This window comes from Convolutriloba macropyga, chromosome 7, assembly GCF_964194025.1.
Source record: "Convolutriloba macropyga chromosome 7, txConMacr16.3, whole genome shotgun sequence".
Lineage (NCBI taxonomy): Eukaryota > Metazoa > Xenacoelomorpha > Acoela > Convolutidae > Convolutriloba > Convolutriloba macropyga.
In genome coordinates, this window is record NC_134474.1 from 56,267,337 (window position 1) to 56,292,747 (window position 25,411).

General features: G+C 37.7%; 2 protein-coding genes across 2 annotated transcripts in view; one reads left to right on the plus strand and one right to left on the minus strand.

The window, feature by feature from the left end:
• Positions 1-5,634, minus strand: part of LOC142343179 (dehydrogenase/reductase SDR family member 7-like) — a 136,848-nt gene extending 131,214 nt beyond the window's left edge. The window contains exon 1 of the mRNA XM_075394882.1: positions 5,624-5,634. The gene's annotated coding sequence lies outside the window, so the exon portion shown is untranslated. The remainder of the gene's footprint in view (positions 1-5,623) is intronic.
• The window catches only part of LOC142343176 (uncharacterized), an 87,759-nt gene that overhangs the window by 55,382 nt on the left and 6,966 nt on the right, over positions 1-25,411 (plus strand). The window contains exons 4-10 of the mRNA XM_075394878.1: positions 6,584-6,764; positions 12,072-12,275; positions 12,672-12,863; positions 15,851-15,982; positions 17,721-17,865; positions 20,579-20,701; positions 23,550-23,737. Of these exons, the coding sequence (XP_075250993.1) occupies positions 6,584-6,764; positions 12,072-12,275; positions 12,672-12,863; positions 15,851-15,982; positions 17,721-17,865; positions 20,579-20,701; positions 23,550-23,737 (1,165 nt within the window). The remainder of the gene's footprint in view (positions 1-6,583; positions 6,765-12,071; positions 12,276-12,671; positions 12,864-15,850; positions 15,983-17,720; positions 17,866-20,578; positions 20,702-23,549; positions 23,738-25,411) is intronic.

The window sequence follows — 25,411 nt, forward strand, 5'->3', positions numbered from 1 at the left end:
CCAGATATCTAACCATTTTATTTTTGGATCAGTGCATTATTTCGATCAGAAGTTAATTTCATGTTTGATTCCTTTTCTACCCTTTCACAAAAATACCATTTTGGTAATGTAACCTAAAGTTCTTAGTTTTTGATGCATGCATTACACCGCAGAGTTATACCCTAAATTTTCCGCCTTAGTAAAATTCGCTCGAAAATTATATACAAAAAGAGAACGAAATTAGGAGACATCCTTTGTATCTTATTTTTCGGAAAAAAGGGTTTCGCAATTTTTGCGAAATAAAAGAACTTTAAAATTGAAAAATAGGTGACAAGTCTTGTAGCACGTTTCCGCCCATGTTAGGTACCTATTACTTGCATTAAAAGTATCTCTAATCTGCAATTGAGTCCCATTAAAGGTGCGCTTTTGGAGCAAACAAAGTATTTAATACTTTGTAATAAGCACTTTAGTATAGATTTAATTGCGGTTTTCAAAGCTTTGAAGTAATTTAAATACAAGCAACTTTATAATTATCACAGAGTTCCTTGCCCTTCCATGCGAAGATCAAGAAGCCACCACGCTTCAGTATCTTAACTCAGAGCATGATATGCCACTTTCAAAAATTTCAGAACAAGTGACAGTTGCACCCTACAAAAATTTGGATCAAAAGTTTCAAATTAAAACAACTTATAGCACTCCTTGTTTAAATGTAGCATCAGCTAATACATTTGAACTCAACCAGCTTTGCGATGCATTCAAAGCATTGCGTCACATTCACTTCCCAGAAATAGCTGACGGCAAAACTGGTGCACTTTTGGGAATAAACACTTTTGCTTTCACACATCTAGTTGAAGTCATCCCGGCAACTAAAAACCAGCCTTTCGGCGTAAAGACGAGGCTGGGATGGACCCTAGCTGGAGAGTATGAAAGAGTGCAAAAGCAACCCAAACAACGATCTCACTAGCAGAAACAGTACGTGTACCACGTATCACGAAGAAGCTCCGACGATCAGCCTCTTGATGAATTGCTTGAGCAATTCTGGAAAATTGAAGCCGAAGGAACTCAACCCGAGCGTGAATCTAAAAATCGCGTTGACAAGGAAGCCCTTGGTATATTGAACAAAACAATCAGCTACAATGGTGAGAGGTACGAAATTGGACTGCCTTGGAAAAAACCATTGAGAATTGAAAATAATTAATTTGCAGCTCTCAGCCAGCTGAAAAGTCTTCAGAAGCGACTCAGTAATGACCTCCAATTGAAAGAGTTGTATGAGCAAACTCTCACAACAGATCTTCAAAAATGTTATATCAAGCCAGTTGAAATGCAGCATCCAGAACCCGAGAACATTTGGTATTTGCCTCATCACCCGGTGGTTAATCCAAACAAGCCCGGAAAAGTGCGCAGAGTAGCAAATGCTGCGGCCAAGTTTAGAGGACAATCTTTGAACTCCAATTTGATCACAGGACCAGATCTGCTGAACAACTTCGTGAAAACCCAGTTGCCATTCTCTCTGATATCGAAGGCATGTTCATGCAGAGAGCATTAAGGCATGAGGACCATTCTGCAATACGCTTTCTCTGGCCCAATGAAGAGATGGTTAACCAATACAAGTTCACCAGATTAATTTTTGGAGCAACCTGCTCCCCATTTTGTGCAATTTTCGTTCTGAACCGTTGCGCAGAAGATAATGCAATTGAATTTCCAAAAGCAGTTAATGCAATAAAGAACCATTTTTATATTGATGACTGTATCCATTCTTTGCCGTCTATAGAAGAGGCAATTGAAACCATTAACCAGACTAAAGATAGCCTTCATAAAGGTGGCTTTCGCTTGACAAAATTTGTGTCAAACAAACATGAAGCCCTAAGGTTCATTGAGCAAGAAGATCAAGATGATCTGAAAGAGATCAATAGAGTCCTCGGCCAGAAAGGGAATACCAGAACTGACTGTTTTCTAAAGACGACATTAGATCAATTTCCCCGATATGCAAGTGAGTATACACAAAGGAAAATGTTCAGCTTAGTATCCACAATTTTCGATCCCCTAGGAATTTTGTCCCCGCTCACAATTAGAATCAAAATGCTTTTACAACAAGTCTGGAAGCTAGGCAAGAAATAGGATGAACCACTTCCCGCAGAACTTCGTTCCAACCTACAAAAGTGCTCGATAGTTATTTTGCAATGCCTGATATCAAAATCCCCAGATGGTTGAACTCCTCAGCCAATCAGGAAAATAATCACCAGCCCATGTCTTTGTTGACGCCTCAACCGTTGCATTGTCAGCAGTTGCTTACATTCGCACCCAAAAACAGGACGATATCTTTCAAACATCTTTTCTGCTTAGAAAATACAAAGTTGCACCAATAAAACAAATTAGTGTGCCAAAATTAGAACTCGAAGCAGCCGTTTTAGGTACACGCCTCCGCACATTGATAGAAACCGAAATGACTTTAAAGTTTGAAAAAGTCTACTTGTGGACTGATAGTCGTGTTGTCTTAGATTGGATCAGTTCAACTACAAAACAAATTGTTTTCGTCTCAAATCGACTCGAAGAAATTAAGAAAACAACTAAAACTGATGAGTGGAATTATGTCTCAACTAATTTTTATCCAGCCGACCATGGAACGCTTGGCCTTGAGCCATCACAAATCCCCCCGAAATGGCTTACAGCACCACAATTTTTGCAAAACACTGAAAGTTCTTGGAAAGATATGAAAAAGATTTCAACCGTAGGTGCCGTAACCAGAAATACAAAAACACCAATCAAACCTGTTCTAGATCCAAACCGCTTTTCAACATGGAATAAGCTACTTTTACCCTCGCAACTGTCTTCAATTTAATTTACAGAGCTAAGAAGAATCGTTCCGACAAAAGCCAATACACAAAAGATGATGTTTGTTTATCTCAAAATTTTCTGCTAAAGTTGTCTCAAAACAATGCTTTCTCCTCAACAATCAACGCATTAAAAAGAACACAAAAGTTAGACGCCAAGAGCAAATTGAGAAACTTAAATCCAAAAATTGACCAAAACGGACTCCTACGATCTAGTGGCCGTCTCCTATTTGCTCCAACATATTTGGAGATCGAAAAATGTCCAATAATCTTGGACGCAAAGGAAAAGATTGCGAGACTATACCTTGAACATGCGCACAGAATTTGTGCTCATCAAGCAACATAACCGGTCAAAGCATTCGTACAACAACGCTACTACGTCATTGGACTTCGAAAAACACTATTTTCAAAAAAACACCGATGTTTTCTGTGTCGCCGTCTTGACACTCAAAATATACAACCAATAATGGCCCCGCTTCCTGCTTTCCGTTTCCCCACAGAAGAAACCAAATTTCCGTTTGCCAACACAGGACTGGACTTTTTTGGCCCGTTTTACATTGAGGACAAACAAGGCAAAATCGAAAAACATTATGGACTTATTTTTACATGCCTCGTTACGCGAGCAGTCCATTTAGAAACATGTCCAGATATAAATAGAGACACCTTCCTCAATGCTTATCGACGATTCACCTGCCGAAGATGCCAACCTATTTTATTGTACAGCGATAACGGAAAAACATTTGTTGGCGCCTCCGAAGAGCTGAAGAAGTCGGTTAAGGCTTCAGACAAAGACAAGATTTATAAAACCCTAGCTGCTGCAGTCAAAACCACATGGAAATTTAACCCACCATACGGCCCTCATTTCGATGGCGTGTGAGAGCGATTGATTCAGAGTGCCAAAAGGACACTCTTAATCATTCTAGGATCTAAGCGTCTCTCATTCTTCGACATCTTTGAGACAATAATGGTAGAAGTCGAAGCAATCCTGAATTCCAGACCCTCGACAAACGTTGCTGATCTGCCTGAAAACGAAGAACCACTCACTCCTAACCATTTCCTCATTCAATACCCTTACAGTTCCCTGCCACCCGGAAACTTTGGAGATCAGCAGCCAGCTAGTTTCAAGAACTGGAAGCACGTGCAGCAGTTGATGAACCACGTGTGGCGGCGTTTGATTAAGGAGTACCTGCCGACATTACTCAAGAGACGTAAATGGACAGACAACATCCAGCCTCCTCTGAAATTAGGAGATGTTGTGTGGGTACTCAAGGACTTGACGCCGAGAGGAATCTGGCCCCTTGGAAGAGTTGTGGAAACATCCCCTGGACGAGACGGTGAAGTACGAGTCGCCAAAGTAGAAATGGCTTACGGCTCGTTCGTGCGTCCTGTCGCCGGCCTCGCACGGGTTTTTTCCCCATAGTTTTTTAATTCAAATTTTTCGCTTCGGTCTTAGGCAACATGAGCTACATCCACCCCCTTTAATGTTATTGCACTTACAGTATTTTCATTCCAATTAAATAGGTTCAAGGATATCGGATCAAACAACAATCAAGATGATCTCCAACCCCTGCCCTCCTTCTTGGAGCATGTTCCCAATGACCTTGGGAACTCAAGAAAAGCATGACATTTGCTGATGATTAAAACTACCGCCAAAAACCTGAGAGTTACTCTTTCCCAAAAACATCTGACAAGAAGTCGCAACCAAATATGAGCAACCAAATTTCTAGAATATATGTTTCAATACGTGTTTTACTCATATAGATTTAAAACAGTTCATTAAAAATAAGTTACTTAAACTAATACCTAACCGAGGGTCGCGTACATTACATCACAACATCAAAACACTGAGTAACACTAGGAACAAGTCCGGCTTGGCATTTTTTTGATATATACCTAACAAGCCCATCTATCATGTCTTTTATTACGATTGACTTTTGTACAGCTTTTACTAAGCATAATTAAATTGAGTAGAAAAACTGTTTTTATAGGCTTTTGCATATGTATAGACAGATTACACTCTCTTCTGCAAAATTAATATTTTTTACGATGCAGAGGAATTTCTAATGGAATTATTTTCACCTAATTCTATCTTCCAGATATCTAACCATTTTATTTTTGGATCAGTGCATTATTTCGATCAGAAGTTAATTTCATGTTTGATTCCTTTTCTACCCTTTCACAAAAATACCATTTTGGTAATGTAACCTAAAGTTCTTAGTTTTTGATGCATGCATTACACCGCAGAGTTATACCCTAAATTTTCCGCCTTAGTAAAATTCGCTCGAAAATTATATACAAAAAGAGAACGAAATTAGGAGACATCCTTTGTATCTTATTTTTCGGAAAAAAGGGTTTCGCAATTTTTGCGAAATAAAAGAACTTTAAAATTGAAAAATAGGTGACAAGTCTTGTAGCACCTTTCCGCCCATGTTAGGTACCTATTACTTGCATTAAAAGTATCTCTAATCCGCAATTGAGTCCAATTAAACGTGCGCTTTTGGAGCAAACAAAGTATTTAATACTTTGTAATAAGCACTTTAGTATAGATTTAATTGCGGTTTTCAAAGCTTTGAAGTAATTTAAATACAAGCAACTTTATTTTTATGGTGTACGTCCCAGCGCCACAAAAACTGATTTTTTTCCCAAAAATACATCACTCAAAAAATGCTTTGTATATCAATGTGGGACTAGCCGATTTTACTATATAGGAATAAATAGTACTAATTAGTAGTAATAAAGTACAATAAATTGCAACAAAGTAGTAATAATTTGTAATATCCTTTAATAAGTAACACCCTTTAATAAGTAAAACCATTTAATAAGTAGTAACAAAATAGTAATAAAGTACTAGTAAAAGTAATAAAGCTTTCATAACTGCCATATCTTTAACCACCATAGCTTTAATGAGCCGCCATATCTTCCAGTTGATGTACTGGTGTATATTCAATGAATCGGGTAGGAACCCTTTGATAAGCGGTAATGAGTACTAATAGTATTAATAAAGCTTTAATAATCATTTTATGCTTAAAAACGAATTTTAAATTATGCTTAATTGCGCTTATAGTGCGAAATTGAGTTACGTTGCGTGCGAAAAAGCGATATATAAATGGAGCAGATTCGTTACACAAAACCCGCAAAAATTAGGATACATAGCTTGTACATTTAATTCGCGGCTAAAATTTGGACACTTTTTTGAGCACGGGTTGCGCAATTCCCTTCACTTGTGTCTGTTTTTGCAAAAGTAGCTATTTTCCAAAATATTGTTGCATTTTCAAGGTCTTAACATAAGAAAAACGAACACAAGATACAAAGACCGGGCATATTTGCCCGTGACGATTTGGGTATACCTCTGCGGCGTCATCGCAGGATTTCATAATGCCTTTTCTCAAAAAATTTTCAATCGCCTCTCAGAGAGTTAAGAACAAGGCTCATCTTCATCTCTACGAATTCGGATTTTCAACCAATATCTGTAGGTCAAACAACCTTTCTTGGGAGACAAGCGGGGAGTCAGCTTTATATCAGGCATTCATAATTTTGTGCACCTTCATAATTTTGCGAGATTTTGGTCGTCTTGAAGCCAAGCTTCGATCTATTTTGGTAGTTTGAAATGATCGAAAACCGTTTTTGCAAAATAAAGCATGTTAACACCCCAATGTTTCTGTCAGAATGTTTTTCTATCAGATCCTAGAATTAGTTTCTAGGAGGAAAAATTTATCTTTAAAAAATGTGAGGTTGTCATTTTGCTGTAAAAGCTGTAAAATTGGTCGTTTTAGTAAACATATGGCTCCTCACATCGAGACAGTGAAGTGCATGTCGGAGGACTTCAGCTTTGATCAGAGGATCCTGGCTCTAACATGCATCCTGCTCCTGACTGACCACGAGAGGAAGTCTGACCTTACCACCACCTCTGCCGACATCAACATCCTCATCAAGGCACTTCATGAAACTGTCGAGGTAACTTCTGGTCGTTAACATTGTGCCGGCGCCCAAGGCAATAACAAACATAACATTTAGGCTATAGCGGGGAGCTGATTCGAATTTCGCAAGTTTCATTCCCAGTTGAGAGGTCGGCTTTATGAAAGGACTTAGAAAGTCGACCTGGGGGGGGGGGGTATTTTCCTACCTTAAATACACGGTACACGGTCGACCTCCTAGTAACGGTAGACCTAAAGTCTTTTCATAAGTCGGTATTTTCATACCCAATATCGGTCGACCCATAGTCTTTTATGCATATGCAAGATGATTCTCGTCTTGCGAGAGTCTTACATGAAGAGTGTATTTTCTTGCAAGATTGGTCGTCGACAACGAAGGGGGGGGGGGAGGGGGGTAAAGAGTACTCAAACCAACAGTCTTTAAAACCCGGCGGAGTGTGTTAGTCGTTACATCACAGTCCTGGCAAAATTTCAATTCTGGGCAGCCCAGGTATAGGCCTCGACATATGATAACACTCATAAGTTCTACTGAGGTGGCCCTTATTGAGTTCATTAACAGTCAAGCTTTCTACTTAAAGTCAAAGAAACGCCTGGATCGAGTAAAGGGCCATTTTGGGTCAACCGTTGTTTTTTCAAGGGCATTTTGTGTGGGATATCTTTTTTGATTGGTCGCGAAAAAGCACTTCAAAAGTCGAGTTATTGACAAGTTACTGATTGCGCATAGTATTTTGTTGGGCCGTGCAAAATTCCTTTCATAAGTCTGATTTTTGCCGATCTGGAAAGTTTGATATTAGTTTTTTGGTTCTTTGCAGTCTAATAATTAAACAGCAACAGAGCAAGAGTAAATTATTAGTAAACAGCATAGAACTAGAGCATGTCAACCTATAATTCAATTGGAAAAGTTCCAAAAGGCTTTAGAATTTCGTGACCTTTTTCACATAACTGTTGTCGCTGTTGTATTGTATTGCGACATCATCTTATTGAATACATTTAGGTTGTTCAATTGTAATAGTTTTTTTTTCCCATTCACTGTGACGAAAATATTGTATTTTCAGTTGTTTCCTTCCAACATTTTGAAAAATCGTGTTTCAAATTAAGACAGAATTAAATCGATTACTGGTTCATCAAATGTGCAACAGATAAATTTGTTTATTAGTTTTCTTTTTACTTGATGACTACATTTTAAGCATTTTTGGGACGACTTGTTTTCGGTGTAGCTAATCAGACTTGAAGAGAACACAGTATTCTGTACATATGAAAGATGCTTGCTCTCCACAATTACTGCCCGACCAAATTGTGTCTGCATCAAGAAGGACAATGTTTTTATCAGAGAATGCAAGAGATTATTATAATCTGACCAAAAGACATTTGGTCGAATGCTGGTCAGAAAACAATTCGGACGAACTTAGACACAGAAACCACAAATATGAAAACCTCAAATTGGGTGTCCTTTTTTCGCATTAGCTGTATGTTTCAACTAAAATTGATACTTAATTAAAAAGTCAATTCTCCAATATTCAGAAAAACGTGAAAATACTTGCCATTCCCTTTCGTGGGAATTATCTACCAGAGAGTAGAAAATTTCATTGAACAAAAAGAAAGAAGAGGACGAACTTTAACTCATCAGTTGTAAGAAAACCTGAAGGTGGGTTCTCAACTAATAACTGAAAATTTTTTTTATTTTTGTTAAAACTGATTGATGTTTCCGCTCTTTTGTTTTCTCTCTGTTTCGCTTCAAAATCTATGCTCTCTTTTTCTTCCCAGAGATAATTTTTGCAAAGTTTGCAATACACATCTCAAAGTTTGTAGCATTGCAATAAATCTCAAAGTTTGTAGTATGGCAATACATCTCGTAAGCTGCAAATTTCCAGCTGCTCTTTTTTGCTGATTTGAGTTTTGAAAATGCGTTTTTTTTGCGATACTGATCTGTCGTTGGTAAGCTTTTATCAATTCGTCACGATTCTCCTGAAACAATATGCTCTTTGATGCTGACTAGCTAGTGTTCTGCTTTCGCAAAGTTTGATCATTGCAATATATCTCATAACCGGCTAGCTCCGACGCTTAGCCGTGTTGACGTATGAGAAGGCAATTACTGACCGATAATTAGTACAAAAAATTCTGCTGGGCACAAACTCTCTCTGTAAAGAGTTTAACTTGACCTAGAATGCATTCCTGATTTTAGGCAAATTTTTATAGGGTGGACTTTAGCTGACTCAAAGTTCAAACACTGGATCAGAAAATTTTAAAAGCACTTTTTGAAAATTGAGAAACTTTTTCATTAAAGCCGTCTAACTCATACCGGGACTTGGGTCTCAGAGCACTTCAGCGCTGAACCAGTACATTTTAATTGTAAAAACTTAATTCAGTTCTGAAACATTGCATCTCCAGATTATTTTAAGTTTCTTTATGCGCAGTTGTCCTTCATTATGATTAAATTGAGATCATGCTAAGATTACCTGTTCAGTCTGAAAATTACTCTTAACCTACAGATAAGTCTGAGTAGAATAATGCCATACTTTTGTAGCTGATAACTGGTAATTACTATACTGGTATACCCTATTTATATATATATATATATATATATATATATATATATATATATATAAACTGGTTTGTAGGCAATTACCACAAAGCCCATTTAGCGTAGTAGTTGCGGCTTGGTACGCAACTTAAATGTTACAAGTACCCACGCGGAAGTTCGAATCGCATATAAACCATACATTGTTGGCGGGAGTTAAGCTGCATATAGCATTTTTCATGAAGTAATTATTACTCAAAAACCAAGACTGGCCCGTGTAAATTGGGATATGAACAGAATACTGCCCATCCTAAAAAACAGAATATCTCTATAGTGATTCAGCGCGGATTTACTCTTGCACTAACCTTCGGGATAGCGGTTGGCACAAATTTTATACCCCAATTACCATTAACATACCATAAGACATATAGCGCAGTCAACTTTAGGTATTTCAATATGGAGTGAAAAAAATCAATGGAAAAACAGGGATCTCTGTTTTCTATCACCCCGGTTACAAATTATTTGTTATTATATAGCACGCTACTATGTAAGAAAATAGCACGTGCGCCTGGGGGTCATAAAAAATTTATGCTCACTAAGCTGGGCGGGGGGGCAGAATAGAATCAAAAACAGTGTTCTAATGAATCATCTAATGCTGTATATTCTTAGCATTGAAAAAAATGTGGCTCGTGCAAAAAATGCAGTGTTTGTGACCGCTAAAACTAGCATAAATTTTTATTTAAACTAGCAAATTGAGAATAGGAGTTACAACTGCTTTATCCTAATAACTCTATTTCGTTTGTGTTCCAACTCCTTTTAAGTTGGATTATACAGCGGTATTGCTATTTTGGTGTTTGTACTGCTTCGTGCATGCTGGTCTGCCTGCCGAAAAAAACGAAAAGACTATTGCTCATTTAACATAAAACTTCCCCAGACCTATGGAGAAAAGACGGCCGACCAAAAATTATTGTGAAAAAATCATACTCACCCTATAAAAGAATTTAGCAAGGATAATGGAAATCCCATCTTTAGTCAATATTGACACCGTCGAGCAATTGACTTTTAAAAGTTTGTCGTAAGTCAAGTTCTAGACCTGAGTTGGGTTTTTATCTTGTCGGTGTTGGAACAATTTACCCAGTTGCATTTTACCCAACCTGCCATTTTACCCAATGCCATTTTACCTAATTCCATTTTACCCAACGCCATTTTACCCAATGCCAACTTTAATGTACTCTGTTGCTAAAATTACCAAAACAACTATTTAGCCGGCTATGTAATTAGATGGCCCGTGGTAGTTGAAATGAAACTATCACAACCCAATGTCGGATAATTGAACGAGAAGATCAAAGAGCACTTGGTAAGTTGGCATTGGGTATGTTGGAATCGGGCAAAATGACAATGGGCAAATGGAGTTGGGTAAATTGTCAGGTAGCCATCTTGTCATAAATTGGTTCTTGTTTTGAATGGCAAATAAAAGATGCCAAATTATTCTTCAATATCTTTAACGAATGCCCAGATCGAGGTGACCAGACCGAAGTGACCCCTGATCAGACGAATTTCGAGCGCACACATGTTCCCGGTGCGCTCGAATTACATGGTCTGGAAAAGGCTTCGAGCGCACTTTTGTCTGGACAATGGTCTGGCACTTGCCTGATCAGAGGTCACTTTTGTCTGGGACGGTCTGATCAGAGACAGTTTCAGGCACACACTAGTCTGATCAGAGGCCGATTCGAGCGCACACTAGTCTGACCAGAGACCAATTCGAGCGAATTTTTTTTCAAGTTTTTTTCGTTTTCTTACTGACTTTTGTTGTCTCTGGCAAGAGTCAACAATAAAACAGCATTCTGATCAGAACTGCATCTGAAAATCTGATGGGTTTGATCAGAACCAAGGGGTCCAGCTGGTAACAACTGCCGGTCCCCTCAAGAAAAGATTTTGAATCAACGTTTTTATGAATCAAGACGTTTTTATGCAAAGCTGTCTAAGTTCATTTTTTCAGTTAAAAGCATAAATGAATGGCATACTACTCAGTAACTCTTTTGATCATTTTTTTAGATTTATTTTTTATTAACAATACTTTCAGGATTGGCTTTTTGTTAGTTGAATATAAGATTGATAAAATGATAGATGAAATGAATATATTATAACGATATTGATAGATCTGTTCATGTTCAAAATCATTCTCTGATCAGACTATTTCGAACGCACTTTAGTCTAAACAGAGGCAACTTCGAGCGCACTTTTGTCTGATCAGAGGTGATTTCGAGCGCACTTTAGTCTGGGACAAAATTTCGAGCGCACTTTAGTCTGGACAATGGTCTGGAACTTGTCTGGACAATGGTCTGGAACTTGTCTGATCAGGGGTCACTTCGGTCTGGAACTCGTCTGATCAGAGGCGGATTCGAGCGCACTTCGAGCGTACAATGTTCTTTGAGCGCATACTCGTCTGATCAGAGGTCACTTCGGTCTGGGACGGTCTGATCAGAGGTCCCACTTGTCTGGGACGGTCTGATCAGAGGAGATTTCGAGCGCGACCTCAACCTGGGTGCTTTTATTGCGTCGACTTGATATTTGTAACTAATTAAAAAATGAAAAATAGTAATAAATATCTCAATAAAATTGTGGGTTCATGAAAAAGGTTGCTCAAATTAAGAAACTCCTCTGTCTTAGTTGATAAATATTTTGTGACAGGTTTTTGAATAAGTTGCCAGACCGGGTAAACCTAGTAATTTGTGAACTCGTTTATCGTCAGCGTTTAAGTGAACCCTGATATCAATTTAATTGTTGATGTTCTAAAATCTGTGTTAACAGAGCAAAGGAGGCGACGTTGTGATCTCCAATGCGACATATAAATTGAGTGAACTGCTCATAATATTCGTCAACATCTCCGAGAATGACACGACCAAAGACATCCTGATAGACCTGCACATTGTGGACTCATTGCTGCATTTACTTCCGATTACGTCACTGGACAGGGATCAGAGGATTCAGACATTGCAGCTACTTCATAAATTAAGGAAAGATTTGATCATTTTGATAAGAAAAATTTGGTCAACAGTATCGTTTTGGAGACCAATGTAAAGTTCAAGAACAACTATAAGCTATGTAACATTTTTCGTACGTGGTTTTATTACCCAACGCCGTCCAATTTTCGATTCTCTTTTTATCAAATATCTGTGAAAAAAATAAAGAGCTCAAACTATGCCGAAATTTGATGCTTGCAGAAGATTTAATAATCAATTACACAAAGTTTTTGTACTCAATAACTGATTGAAACCAAAAAACAATTAGACTAAATTTAGAGGAACAACAAACAACTATTGATAGCTATATATGCTATCAATAGTTGTTTTTTTCTAAGAGGCGACAACCCAAAATTGATAATTGAGAAGTTACATTGTGTTTCATTCCAGTTTCAAGATCAAGACGAGAAGTGGTTTGACAGATTTCACTAAGAGGGCCCTGGATGACTTCCTAATTACCACTAATGACTTTGAAATAGTGGAACTGTGCAAAAGGGTCATCTTCGAGTTGGACCAGAAGAAGAGGCTGAAGGAATCAGTCAACACGCCACTCGAAGACAAATATCGGAAGCCCAAACATGTAAACACGCAAACACACGCACACACATTCACTTACACTTGAACATATACATACACACGCAAACCACATAAAAAACACATATGGCATTTTTGTCTGGTGGTGATGATCAGAGGTCAATTAGGTCCAGGACGCTATGATCACAAACGCACAAAACCATTGGATCAACCATTTCAGAAAAAAACAGTCTAATCAATGGTTATTTTGTTTTGGTTCCATTTCGGTCCTGCAGGTCACTTTGGTCTGGGATCGTCTCACAAGAGATCTTCTAATATTAAAATCAAGAATTCCAATTAATGGGTATTTCTGGCTAATTCAACCCTGTTGAACATCAGCAGATCTGCAGATAAATGGATATGACCATAGGAAACGTGGATATGAACACCCAACATGCCAATTAAAGATCGTTTTCATCGCAAAAACTATGTAACAGATTCATTATCGACCGTACAATTGAATCCATTTGAAGAATAATCAGAAAAATTAGAACCTGAAAGAACATACTCCTGAAAATTTCAATTTTCTAGGTTTCAGAATTGGTAGAAAAAAATAAATTATTAATAAAAATAATAATTAATAATGAATAAAATCGAAACAGGGTTTCAAACATCTTGGATTGGATTGCCAATGTCTGCGGAGCCTGAGATTCAGTTCAAATCCTCTAATGGATCCCAACCCGAAAGATAGTATTATTTGAGTTTTCGTAATGTTTCTGCATCCAAGAATGCTCTTATATCTCTTTTATTTTGCATTGGATTGAGTAGTGTTTGAGCTCCGAAGAAGACTAGCAAAACGAAATTGTATTATTGAAGAGAAAAGCTGGATAAAAAGAAATTATTAATCGGAACTCGCAGCAGCCGCAGACAACGGCTTTCCTTTCCTTTTCGATATCTTCAAATCTTCCTAGAAATTAATAATTGTTAACCAGATAGAAACATAAAGTATGTCAGAAGGGATATTCCAAAGTTTTTTCCCCGCAACTCTTTATTTCTCAAGAAAATTGTATCGCTCATCAGCAAGTGGGGGACTATTTAATTTCCATCAGCTAACACAGCTCACCTCGATTGTACTGGAAATTAGTAACCTTGTTGACTTACACTACCAATCTGATAAAAGTATCATTTTTTAGCCTCTAACCCAATATTAAATTAAGATTTATAGCTGAAACAAGTTTTAACTATATATCATTGCATTACGAACGCCTACCGATACCAAAAAAGTTATATTTTCAAAGAAAGTGGCTGGCGTTTTCAAGGGCCGAATTCCGTTCAATGCGGAAAGCACTTAAATTTTGTGAAAGTGATTTCCACAAAGCAATTAGGAGCCTTAAAATGAAAAATAGGATCAGATAAGTGTGCAAAGTACTAAAGTTCTGCAGCAAGGGCATTTCAAAAAATTTTCATCCTCTTAATCCTTTTGCCGCTCAATTTTTCCGATTTAAAGTATTAAGAATAGGATTATACTGCAAATAATCTACCGCACAATTTTTCGGAACGCGCTTCCGTCAAACATATTTTGCTTTGAAAAGCATTTTTTACTTTTCAACTTCCAGCTTATAAGTGAATAACACGGACTGATATAGGACACTGCCTATTCCTCCGCCACGTTCAACAGAATATTTAACGCGCACATCCCGGGTTGAATTTTTCCGCCCAAAATGATGTATGAGTGGGGCTGCAATGGGAGGATTTTTTTAGGAAAATGCAGCTCCATTGGGCTTCCAAGGGGGGTAAAATGGTCTAAGAGTGAGGGGGTAAAAGACAAATTAACCCCCCACTCTTACATCTTTTTTGGTCTGCCAAGGGTGGTAAAACGATGTAAGAGTTCGGGGGTAATTTGTCTTTTACCCCTTCACTCTTACACCATTTCACCCCCTTGGCAGACCAAAAATGCTGTAAGAGTGGGGGATTAATTTGTCTTTTACCCCCTCACTCTTACACCATTTTACCCCCCTTGGAAGTCCAATGCAGCCCAAAAAGATGTAAGAGTTTTTGAGCTGCATTTTTTAAAAAATTCCTCCCATTGCAGCCCCACTCATACATCATTTTACCCCCCTTGGCAGCCCAACTCTTACATCATTTTACCCCCCTGGCAGCCCAACTCTTACATCATTTTACCCCCTCAATCTTACATTGTTTTAGCCCCCCTACCTGAAGACTGCCAGTCTTGAACCCACAACCTCTGTACCCTCAGCTGCGTCGCCTTATCCTCCAGACCATCAAAGCTTGTCCAACTCTTGACGGTCTATATATTTGAATAATACTTGTTAGAATTGCCCCATCTCAACAAATTAACCCCTAACTCTTACATCGTTTTACCCCCTCAGAACAAATTACCCCCTCACTCTTACACCATTTTACCCCCCTTGGCAGCCCAACTCTTACATCACTAAACCCCCACTGAACAAATTACCCCCTCACTCTTACATCATTTTACCCCCTCTGATTTTCAATCAGGGGAGAGGGGTAATTCCTGAAAAGTCTTCCCATTGCAGTCCATAGCAGCCCACTCTTACATGGCAATTTCAGTCAGGGGGATAATCCCTCAAAAGTCCTCCCATTGCAGCCCAACTCTTACATCATTTTACCCCCTCTGAACAAATTACCCCCACACTCTTACATCAATTTACCCCCATAGACAAATTACCCCCCACTCTTACATCAAAATGGGAGGATTTTAGGGAGGACATTCGACCCGGGATTGTATTAACATAGGAAATCTGATTAACATAGGAACAAGAAGTCCCAGACCGAGATTGCATCTCATTAGACGACTAGACCATTATTTGGCCCTTAGGAGTATCGAACTTTTTCAATGATCATCTCATATTCAAGAATAAAATGCTTGAAATGCGCTCGAAGATGGTTTTATCAGACGTCACTCGGGCCTTAAGCCTGAACTTGTCAATAATCAACTGAGTCTGAGTAACTAGAATTCGCTTTCCAATTACTTAAATTGGGTGGAAATTGGCTCAATTTGTCATTGAACAGGTGTTGATCTCGTACAACTGGGGATCTCAGCCTCTGGCTTTAAAGTTGAAGTCGTGTCTGAAGGGAAGTGGCATTCCCACGTGGATGGATGTGGAGAACATGGGTGCAGACACACTCGCATCCATGGCAGAGGTAAGTGGCAATCAGCGGAAGGAAAGTTAAAGGTGCATCTCACCTGTCGACTCCGAATGGTTAGCTTGCGCATAATCTTGAGATATAAACACCGTCTTGCAAGATATTGGAAGATAATCTGTTTTTGCCGGAATCTTTCAAGATCTTCTAAGATGTCCATCCGATATCGGTTAGGGTACAGTCAACTTCATCAAGATACAAAAGACATCACCTTTTTTTGGTTTTCGGTGGAGCCAACAGTTCTAAACAAGACAACAAAAATTTTCTCCTGGAAAATAACGAATTTTTTAAGGCAAAATTGATTTTGTTGACTAAATTGCACTCGAAATTGAAATTTCTCCAATAATACACCGTCACTCAAAATTGCTTTTGATCAGAGTCAGAAGCGCTCAAAATTGTCTCTCTTAGGACTCGTCTTTGAGGTCGTCTATGAGGGCGTCCAGACTATGTAATTCCGAGCGGAGTTTTAACCGTTGTTCGCTCTAGTGAGTCTGATCAGATGTTGATTCGGTCTGGGACATCAGCTTGGGTGAGGGTGAATGGAAGAAAATCATGCCCTGGTGTAAGATAGTCTTATGAAAAGACCGTGCTTGACACAATCAGGTGGGATGAAATTACCTTGATCCACTCAAATGATCCTACAAAAGATTTATGGTTATCTCTAGTTTAGCTCAACCCAAAAATTTTGCTGCCGCGCTGCAGCTCGACTGAAATGTAAGCTGGTCTTTGGCTGCACTCAGCTGGACTCAGCTAAAACCAAAAATTTTGCATTCGATTTGGAATACACAAGTTGTCTATTGTTGCATTTAGTTTAGTCATTGGGTATACGGCTATTCGATATTGAAGAGGTGATGATGAAAAGAGGGACTGACGTAATAAACTATCAAAAGGGGTACACTTTTGCGATCAAAGCCCTCTAAAAACACAATAAACTAATTGCTGATGAAATGACGGTTGTTATTTGTTTTCCACAATGGATTACCAAAAGACCATGCTCGACCCTTATTTCCCACGAAAAGAGCTAAGCTTGACCGTGCAATAAAAGTTATTGTTGCTTCTCACTAGACTTTTAAAGTGTTTAATTGCTCTGAAACGAAGTTTTGAATAGTTCTCAAACGAATATTGTAGCAATTGTATTAGTCCTGTGGTCTTTCTCTTTTATGCGATTTTCCGCCTGAACGTTTTGTCTTCTGACCCATTTAATTTTTCGTCCTCAAAAGCGGGATAAAGAGGTAGCGTCCAGAGGGCATTAAGTTCTCTTACAGCATTTCAGCTCGCCAGTCTCGAATTAAGTATTCGATTTACAGAACGGGCGGTTCTTAGAGGTTGATCCTCCTCAATTCACCTCTCTCCCACATCAGCGCCCCTTCGCCCCCACTCACTCCCCGCTCCCCCCTCCCCCAATTGCCACCCTTGCACATCGTTCAGGCAGTAAGGACGTGGCCCCGTGCAGCCAACATCCCCACCGTTGCCCCCCCCATCAATCCCATCCGGTGCACCCACCCCAACCCACCGCAGCGCCCACCTCACGCCCCTTCAATTCAGCTAAAACTAGCCTCACTAAACCGTAGCTAGCTTCTGATGAAGCCAACCGCTCGCCAGTTGTTTGAGAGCAATTCGCCCGACGTTAGTCGGCTATGTTTTCATAATATGTCGAGGTCTGGGTTAAAGTACTCATATATGAGTAAGTAAGGTAGACATTTTTAAATGTGTGTTTTTGATGTTTATGTTGTTGTAGGCAGTGGAGAATGCATTCTGTGTGTTGGTATGTGTGAGTGAGAAGTACAAGGAGTCATCCGCGTGCAGATCAGAGGCAGAGTACTCGTACAATCTACACAAGGACACAGTTCCCATTATGATGGAGAAGGCATACAGTCCCACTGGTGGGTACATTTATTCAATCTGTATCATTAATTCCACTTCAACTGAGCGTCATTGTACCATTCGCAATAGCATCCAGTCTGATGTCAATCTGATGTCATAATGGAGAATAGTTTCTCGAGGCGTTGTGTCCCGGGCCGAGGTTTCACCTTTAATCCACCCGTATTATTTTTAAACAAGTCAATTGAAAATAGAACCAAGGGGTTAAATATTACAAGTTTAAAATGTTATATACAAATTTAGTACAATGTTAAAAATCAAAGTTAGTGGTTGCATTTTTAAAGGTAAATATAACTTTTGAAGCCACCAACGTTGCTTTCCAACGGTACAAGTTAGAATTGTTGGAGCAGATGCTCTTTTAACATAAGTTTAAACCGTGAGCCTGATTTGATAATCCGGACTTCAGGCGGAAATTTACTCCATTTTTGGATGCTCTTTTTTGTAATTTTCTACTTGACCTTAGGAGAAGTAGCTGTTCAACTCTGTTGTTTTTTCCTACTAAGACATTTTACTACTCAGAAAAAAATTCTCAGCGCCGTCTGATTGTAGTAGTGAAATATCAATCTTAAATTTTGTAACACTCATCTGGCTTATTAAAAGTTCTGCAGGCAAAATTTCACATTTTACAAAGAGATCTCTAGATCTCTCAAACTTCTTTCTCAAATAGCCAACTTTAATTCCCCAATTGCTTTCACTGCATTTCGAGAAATTCCACTTCTGAAAAAATAGAGCACAAAATTCTAAATGAGAAAGAACTAGGGATTTTATTAGCATCAATCGTGCTTTCATAGTTAACTGATAACATATAAGGTATATGGATCTAATCGCTGTGGCCATATTTGATAGGACTTTGTAGAGTTGTACATGAAAGTTTAATTTAGAGGCAATCATTATACCCTAGTATCTGCTGTGACTTTGTGACTAATTTTCCTGTCCTCAAAAAACTAATGGACCAAAAGTTTCATTTTCTTTCGAGATGCAAAGAAGTTCAGTTTTACCGGTTTTCATGGTTAATTCGTTTTGCTTTCGATAATTATCTGTTTTCGCCTGTATTTCAGAATTATACGTTTTTCTATTTCGGCGACATTGTTTCTGCTAAAATGGAAACTTGTGTCATCAGCAAATCAAATTATGTCGAAGTTTCCTTGTACCTTTTCTCGAAAATCATTAATGTAGAGAGGAAAAACTAGTGGCCCTTAAACCGTTCCCTTTCGAACACCATGATTTGTTTCCAACCATTCTAAGTAAACATCATTTTATCTTAACACAGATAGCTGTCTGTTTTTTCTTTAAAAAGAAGCAAATAAATCAACTGCACTTTCTGAAAAACCGTACGTTTCAATCTCTTTGAGAAAAATTTCGTGCAATATTGAATTGAAAGCTTTAGCTAGATCAATAAAAACAGCAACCAAAATTAAGTTATCATAGTTTTCTTGCATTGCTTTGATCAAGTGTAAAACAGCATCTCTAGAAGATATGTTTTTGAAATCCAAACTGTGTATGTTTCAATTTTTTTCTTTTTGTATAAGTTCGTCAGACTGATTGAGAAGTATACGCTCAAAAAGTTTTGCGAACATTAGAGTAATTTAGATAGGCCTATAGTTCTCACAAGTTTTTACATCCCCTTTTTTGCTGACCGGACTAATGAATGCAATTTTCAAATTTTGTGGCAAAATTTTTTGACTAATGCGTGTGTTAAAAACAAATTGCAAATAGTTTGATTGTAAAATTTGCTGCCTTGATTGTCCAAGCATTAAAAATGCCCGGACCCGGAGACCTCTTGTTGTAGAGTGAATCACTGGAGGTGTGTTGAGTGAATCAATTAATTAGAGGAGATTAGGGTGTAATGTGTGTTCAACTCCCTTTTATCGGGGAAGAGAGTGTAAGTGTAATTTTTAAAAATTTACCTTTTATTTACACTCTTTCCTCCGCTCTTTTTACAGTCTTTCCAGAGAGTGTAATTTAGGGTGGATTGATTAAAAAATTGCACTTTTACAGAAATAAATTTATAACCAAACTGAAACCTATATGACAAGTGGAAAATGCCACAATGGGTAATGCTCAGGCAAAGTAAAATGTTTGACAGGGGAAGATGGGGGATCAAACCTCACTACCTCCTCCAACTCTTATTTTGTAAAATTACACCCTTGTATTTACACTCTTCCACCCTTAATTAAGCAGAGAAATGGGGGTGTATTTTTTATTTTCACACTCGTTACACTCTTTTTCCCGTTATTTTTGGGAAAAAATCCTCGGCCTGCTGTGAAAGCTAAAAAATTATTAAAAATGTAAGATTTCAGCTGAATGTTGTGAAACTATGTACAATTTAAAGAGAAAAACAATGAACGCGATGGAAATATATCGCAGCTAAAAATCGCATTTCTTACAAAAAAAAACTATGGCAAAATTCAACGTATTTCTTACGAACATTGACAGCCTCTTCAACCGCACTTTCACTGAGAAGACTGACACGATAGTAACTTCTGCTGAACACTGACTATTTCGACTAAATTTACTTGAGAAACATTTACTTGAGTTAAGGATGTTCATCTATTCACTTGACTATGTTTATAAAAAGATGTTTCATGCAATGAGAACAAATTTAATCAGGTGCTAGCTCTCCTATACATTTTTTGGATCTATTCTGAACCACCACCCAAACTGTTCCCCAAATTAAAGAAGACATTTTTGTTGAAAATGTGATAGTGTTTATAGGTTGGCTTGGTATTCTGTGTGGGACTAAGAAGTACTACCAGTGGTTCAATGAGACCACCATCGCCACATCAACACCCGCACTTGTCAACTACCTTCTCGCCCATCCACACGCACATAGATCACGTGAGAATTACATCTTTGTCGGTGCTAGAAATATTGGCTGACATTGGGTTTAGCCGCCAAGGAGAAAATGAGAAATTTAGCCGACGCTCGGCTCAGTTCTGATTTGTCGACAAATTGTATTGGTCATAATATCACTAGTTGGTGCAACGAATAAAAATGGCGCGCGGTCAGGTTGTCGGCTTAATTTTATTTTTAACAGCCACGGTCAGCCTCTCAAAGGCTATTATTTAGGCGCTACCTTCTTTGCAATCCAAAAAAGTTTGGACTGTTTTAGTGCTCCTTTTTTACAATTCTTCATTGGGGCGCAGTATTTCACAGAACTTGGAGAACACCTATGGTTTTTGGTTTTATGACTCGAAGCGGAGTATTGCAGCCGTGTCTTTTTTATTCGGGTTGGCCACCATAAATAAATCTTGGCAACCATATCCAAGCCATACTGTGGCAACCATAAACTTGACAACATGAAACTTCCAACTAATGCTAAAAAAGCCTGAAGTAAGTGCCTCTGGCATATTTTGTTGGTGAAAAGTATCCGTCGAAAATTTGAAAAAAGTTCAAATTCATGGTTTCTTGGCAACCATATATATATATCACCATAAACGTCCGTGGTCCCATGAATGACCATATATGGTAAAATTTAAGTTGTTCAAAAAATCCTGGAAAATTTTTCCTCTCTTTAAAAATGTTAAAAAACGTTTCGAAGTAATAGTGTTTATGGTTTCTCGGCAACCATATGCAAGACCATGCAACTTCATGGTTCTTAAACGTACCATGAAACTTTATGGTATTGGATATGGCTGCCAAGAATTTTTTTGAAATTTTGATTTTTGTGAAGTAAACCAGTTATAGAATTGATAAATAAGTCCAAGAGTTAAGAAGACACTGAACTTCTAGAAAAATCTATTTAATAAAAGCGAATCAATGAGATATTTTGGATTTCAAAATTATGGCCACAATATTATGCCATCCGATCAACAAAAATACTTCGTTTTGGTCAATCATTCAGACGTTGTAACAAGAAAAGTAAGTCGTTGATTCGACAACGTCATTAACTTTTTGATCTTTTTCGATTCTTTCTAGCGAAAGATTTCTCAAAGAGAATCATTTGGAAAACATAGCAATATCAACAAAACCGTCACGGACAGAAACAACAAAAGCCATTTAAAGTTTTTTGTTCATAACCATCACTGCTTATTTGAAGGTTTGAAGATTTTTTGCGAATTTTCAGACCATTTTAAGTTTTTGACCGACCGCTTTGATATATAAATTTTAAGGGTAATTGAATACAATCCTATGGCTCATAAACATTTTGTGTTAAAAAGTGTTTCTTATTTTATTGGTATAATGTAGTTTATTGTTGGGCAAAAATTTCCAATGAAATAGTTTTGGGAAATTCAGAAATAGGGAAGTATGGCTCTTTTAAGTGTTTTATTGTTTTGTGTCTCTAATTTCTTTTATTCGATTTCAGGAAAGCAAAATTATTGTTGTCATATTCTTTTTTTATTTATACGAAAAATTAATTCAGTTAAATTAACTTTTTAGTGGAAACTCTTTCATGATTAATTGATCTAGGGCTGTTTTTTTTACTGTTTTGGTCAGTTTATAGATGATGAAACCAGATCATGATCAAAAGCATGTTTGATGGTGAAGACGACTCTTCATTTCAAGTTATTGGAGAAATGATAGTGAAAAATTAATCGTTAGGTGTTACAGCTGAAGAGGTGAAAAAAGACACAAAAATGCACTTCACTCGACTCTGTTGTCAATTTTTCATTCAGATCTTCACAAAAAAAACACTCAAAACAACTAAAAAACCGTAAAACAATGTTTTTTTAATTAACTGAATCTACCTCAGTAAGATGCTTAAAAGAATTCCTAAAATTTTTACGTCTCTGGACACCAGTAGATGAAGTGGCCATATGAACCAGTTAAACCAAACAAAAATTGGCCATGATCGAACGGTCATGTGGAAACGTTGGCTATTACTAGAACTAACTCGCATTAAGCGCTACTTACCACAAAAGAATCATTCAAATGGCGTTTTTGTTTCGACCCTTCAGACTATGCAATTCTTCGCGACCAAACCATCTCAGACAAGAAGTAGACTTTATTTGAAACTGCGCAACTATGAGCAGACAAAATTTTAATACGTGCTGAAAATCTTTTTCGTTAAAATTTTTTCCTATTATGCATGATTTTCCAAAAGAGCTTCTGAGAAGCATAACTGAGAAAATTGCTTTAAGAACTCAGAAATTTTATTGATGAAAAGACAAAAAAAGAAGGAAAAGAATTTTATTTTTTCTTTTGGTTTGGTATAAATCCTCAAAAATTAACTAAACAACTGCATTACTTAAAAAAATGCATGATCTTGAAACCAATTTTATCGCCCTAATGAAAAAGTTTTTTTAATCACAAGTTTGACTTTTGAAGTTTGGGACTATGATTCGACTTTGTGGTCTTATGATTCAATACAGCGCGCTTATGATTCGAAATTGCCCGACAAAAAATATGGTCCAGACCGTTTATTTAACGTCTGAGAGTGGGCACCTCCAGACAATAATTTTCAAATCATATTTCGACCACCTCACCATGGGTACTCTTACTTATATGTACTCACACTGCAGCTCAAAGCTATAATCCCTATCTCATCCCGGAGGAATTTAGAGAGGATATTTGATCCAGGTAGCCAAATCTTTCCCGGCAAGGAAAATTACAATTTTTTCATGCTTCTTTTTGGCCGTGGTATTATTTCCAAATAATGAGTTCTGAATCAGCGTACCTAGAAAGATACAAAGCGAAAGATACAAGACTTTTGAGACATGAACGAAATTGTGTGAAATCATTTCAGTGAAAGAAGAATCTGTGGAGGAGCCAGCATTGGAGGCTAAATCCTGCTCTGTAACAAGTGCGACACCCAAACAGTTGTCAACTACGGACTCCAAAGAGATCTTTATGAACAAACTCACCCAACACTCACTTGGAAAACTAAAGGACAAATTTGGAACATTCGATATTGACATGCTCAAATATCTGCAGGTAATTAACAGCGTCATTAACTAATTCTGAGACTAATTTTCAATCGCTAACATACTGGAAGCCTGGTTTTCTCAACGATTTAGTACTTTGTAAATTGATCCCATTGAATCAAAAACGTTCGTTTAGTATTAAAAAATCAACTCAACTGCGACGAAAAGTTTTACTCTTGGAAAAACAGGATTTCAGCATGCATGGGTCTCTTCCTATCACAATTTCTTGCTGATATTAGCAAAACTAGCGGTAATGAAGTTTCCCAGGTTAAAGTCCACGCCGAAATCACCTCTGATCGGGCCGCCCCAGACTGAAGTGATCTCTGATCAGAGAATCCTACGCTCGAAATGATCAGTGCGTTCAAAGTGCGCTCGAGTTCATCTCAGACCATAATGACTGCTGACCAAATCAATTCCAGACCATTATACAGACTTTCGTGCGCTAGAAGAATCATAAAATCACGTAATTTGAGAGCACGACGCACAGATGTGCGCTCGTAGATGGTCTGGTTAGAAGTCACTTTGGTCTGTACCCGTTAAAATGGCTTTTCAAGTTTGACCAACTTCAATGGATGAGTTAGTTGAATCCATGATGTACCTGTGTTGCCGAAAAAACAGTAATGATATCAGCAAAGACGGCATGTCCAGTTTTTCGCATGTCAATCATGTAAAATACATGTATCTAATCTAAATTTATCTGTAGAATTTTTCCCAGATAACTTCTATAAATACTAGGAGCTTTTTGCACTGCCATCTTCACAATTTCTTCTAAAGCTTATCAATTTGAAATATGTTAGACTTTAGAGTTAGACGTTAGATGTTATGACTAGTGTTAGAGACCATGACGCGATATAGAGATATCATATGAGCAAAAAACGCTGACGGCTTTTTCCCGCAGCTCAATTCACCTTTTTATCCGAGGATCTGGTGAAAAGAGCGCATTGCATTACAAAATAAACACTTCTGAGCGGAATGCACACTTCGAGGCTTTTGTTGACAACAGTGACAAAAAGTATCAGTTATTCTGAAATTGATATCTCATTTTTTAAAATTTATTATCAAAGAAACGGTTCGGATCATGCTAAAAGCAAAACAGTTGGTCAATTCAGATAGCTTTCTCAGTCACAAAACAGCCAAAAATTGCCACATACGAAAACATAAGACCAAAGAGCTGTCTGCTTCTGTTTGCGGAGAAGATTTTGAGGAGACTTTTTCTCTTATAAGTATTTTGAACAGCTGCTTTTTATGTGATGATATTCATCTAACCCATCTTCCAGTAGCTTCACATTTTTTTAAAAAAATTGATTATTAGAAGGATGTATTTTGAAAGTAACATTTGTGTCAACATTTGTTCTCTAAACGGAAGTCGTAAAAAATGTTTTCTAATTACTCATATATTCCATATCTCCAAATTTTTATCGTAACTTTTAGATGAAAATTTGAACGTACACTTTTGCAAAGATTTTCTGATGAATGTATTTTAATGAAATTAAAACCAAGGCATCCTCTAATTGGATAAAATGACAGCGAATTAACGCATGTCCTGTGGTGTCACAGAGAATATTTTAATAATCGAGAATGCTAATTAGAGTTTTTTAGTCAAAGAGAGTTTTTTAATCACTTTGCGATAATTTTGACTGACAACAATACAAGCGTTTGCATAGTAAAAACGGAAAAACAAAGT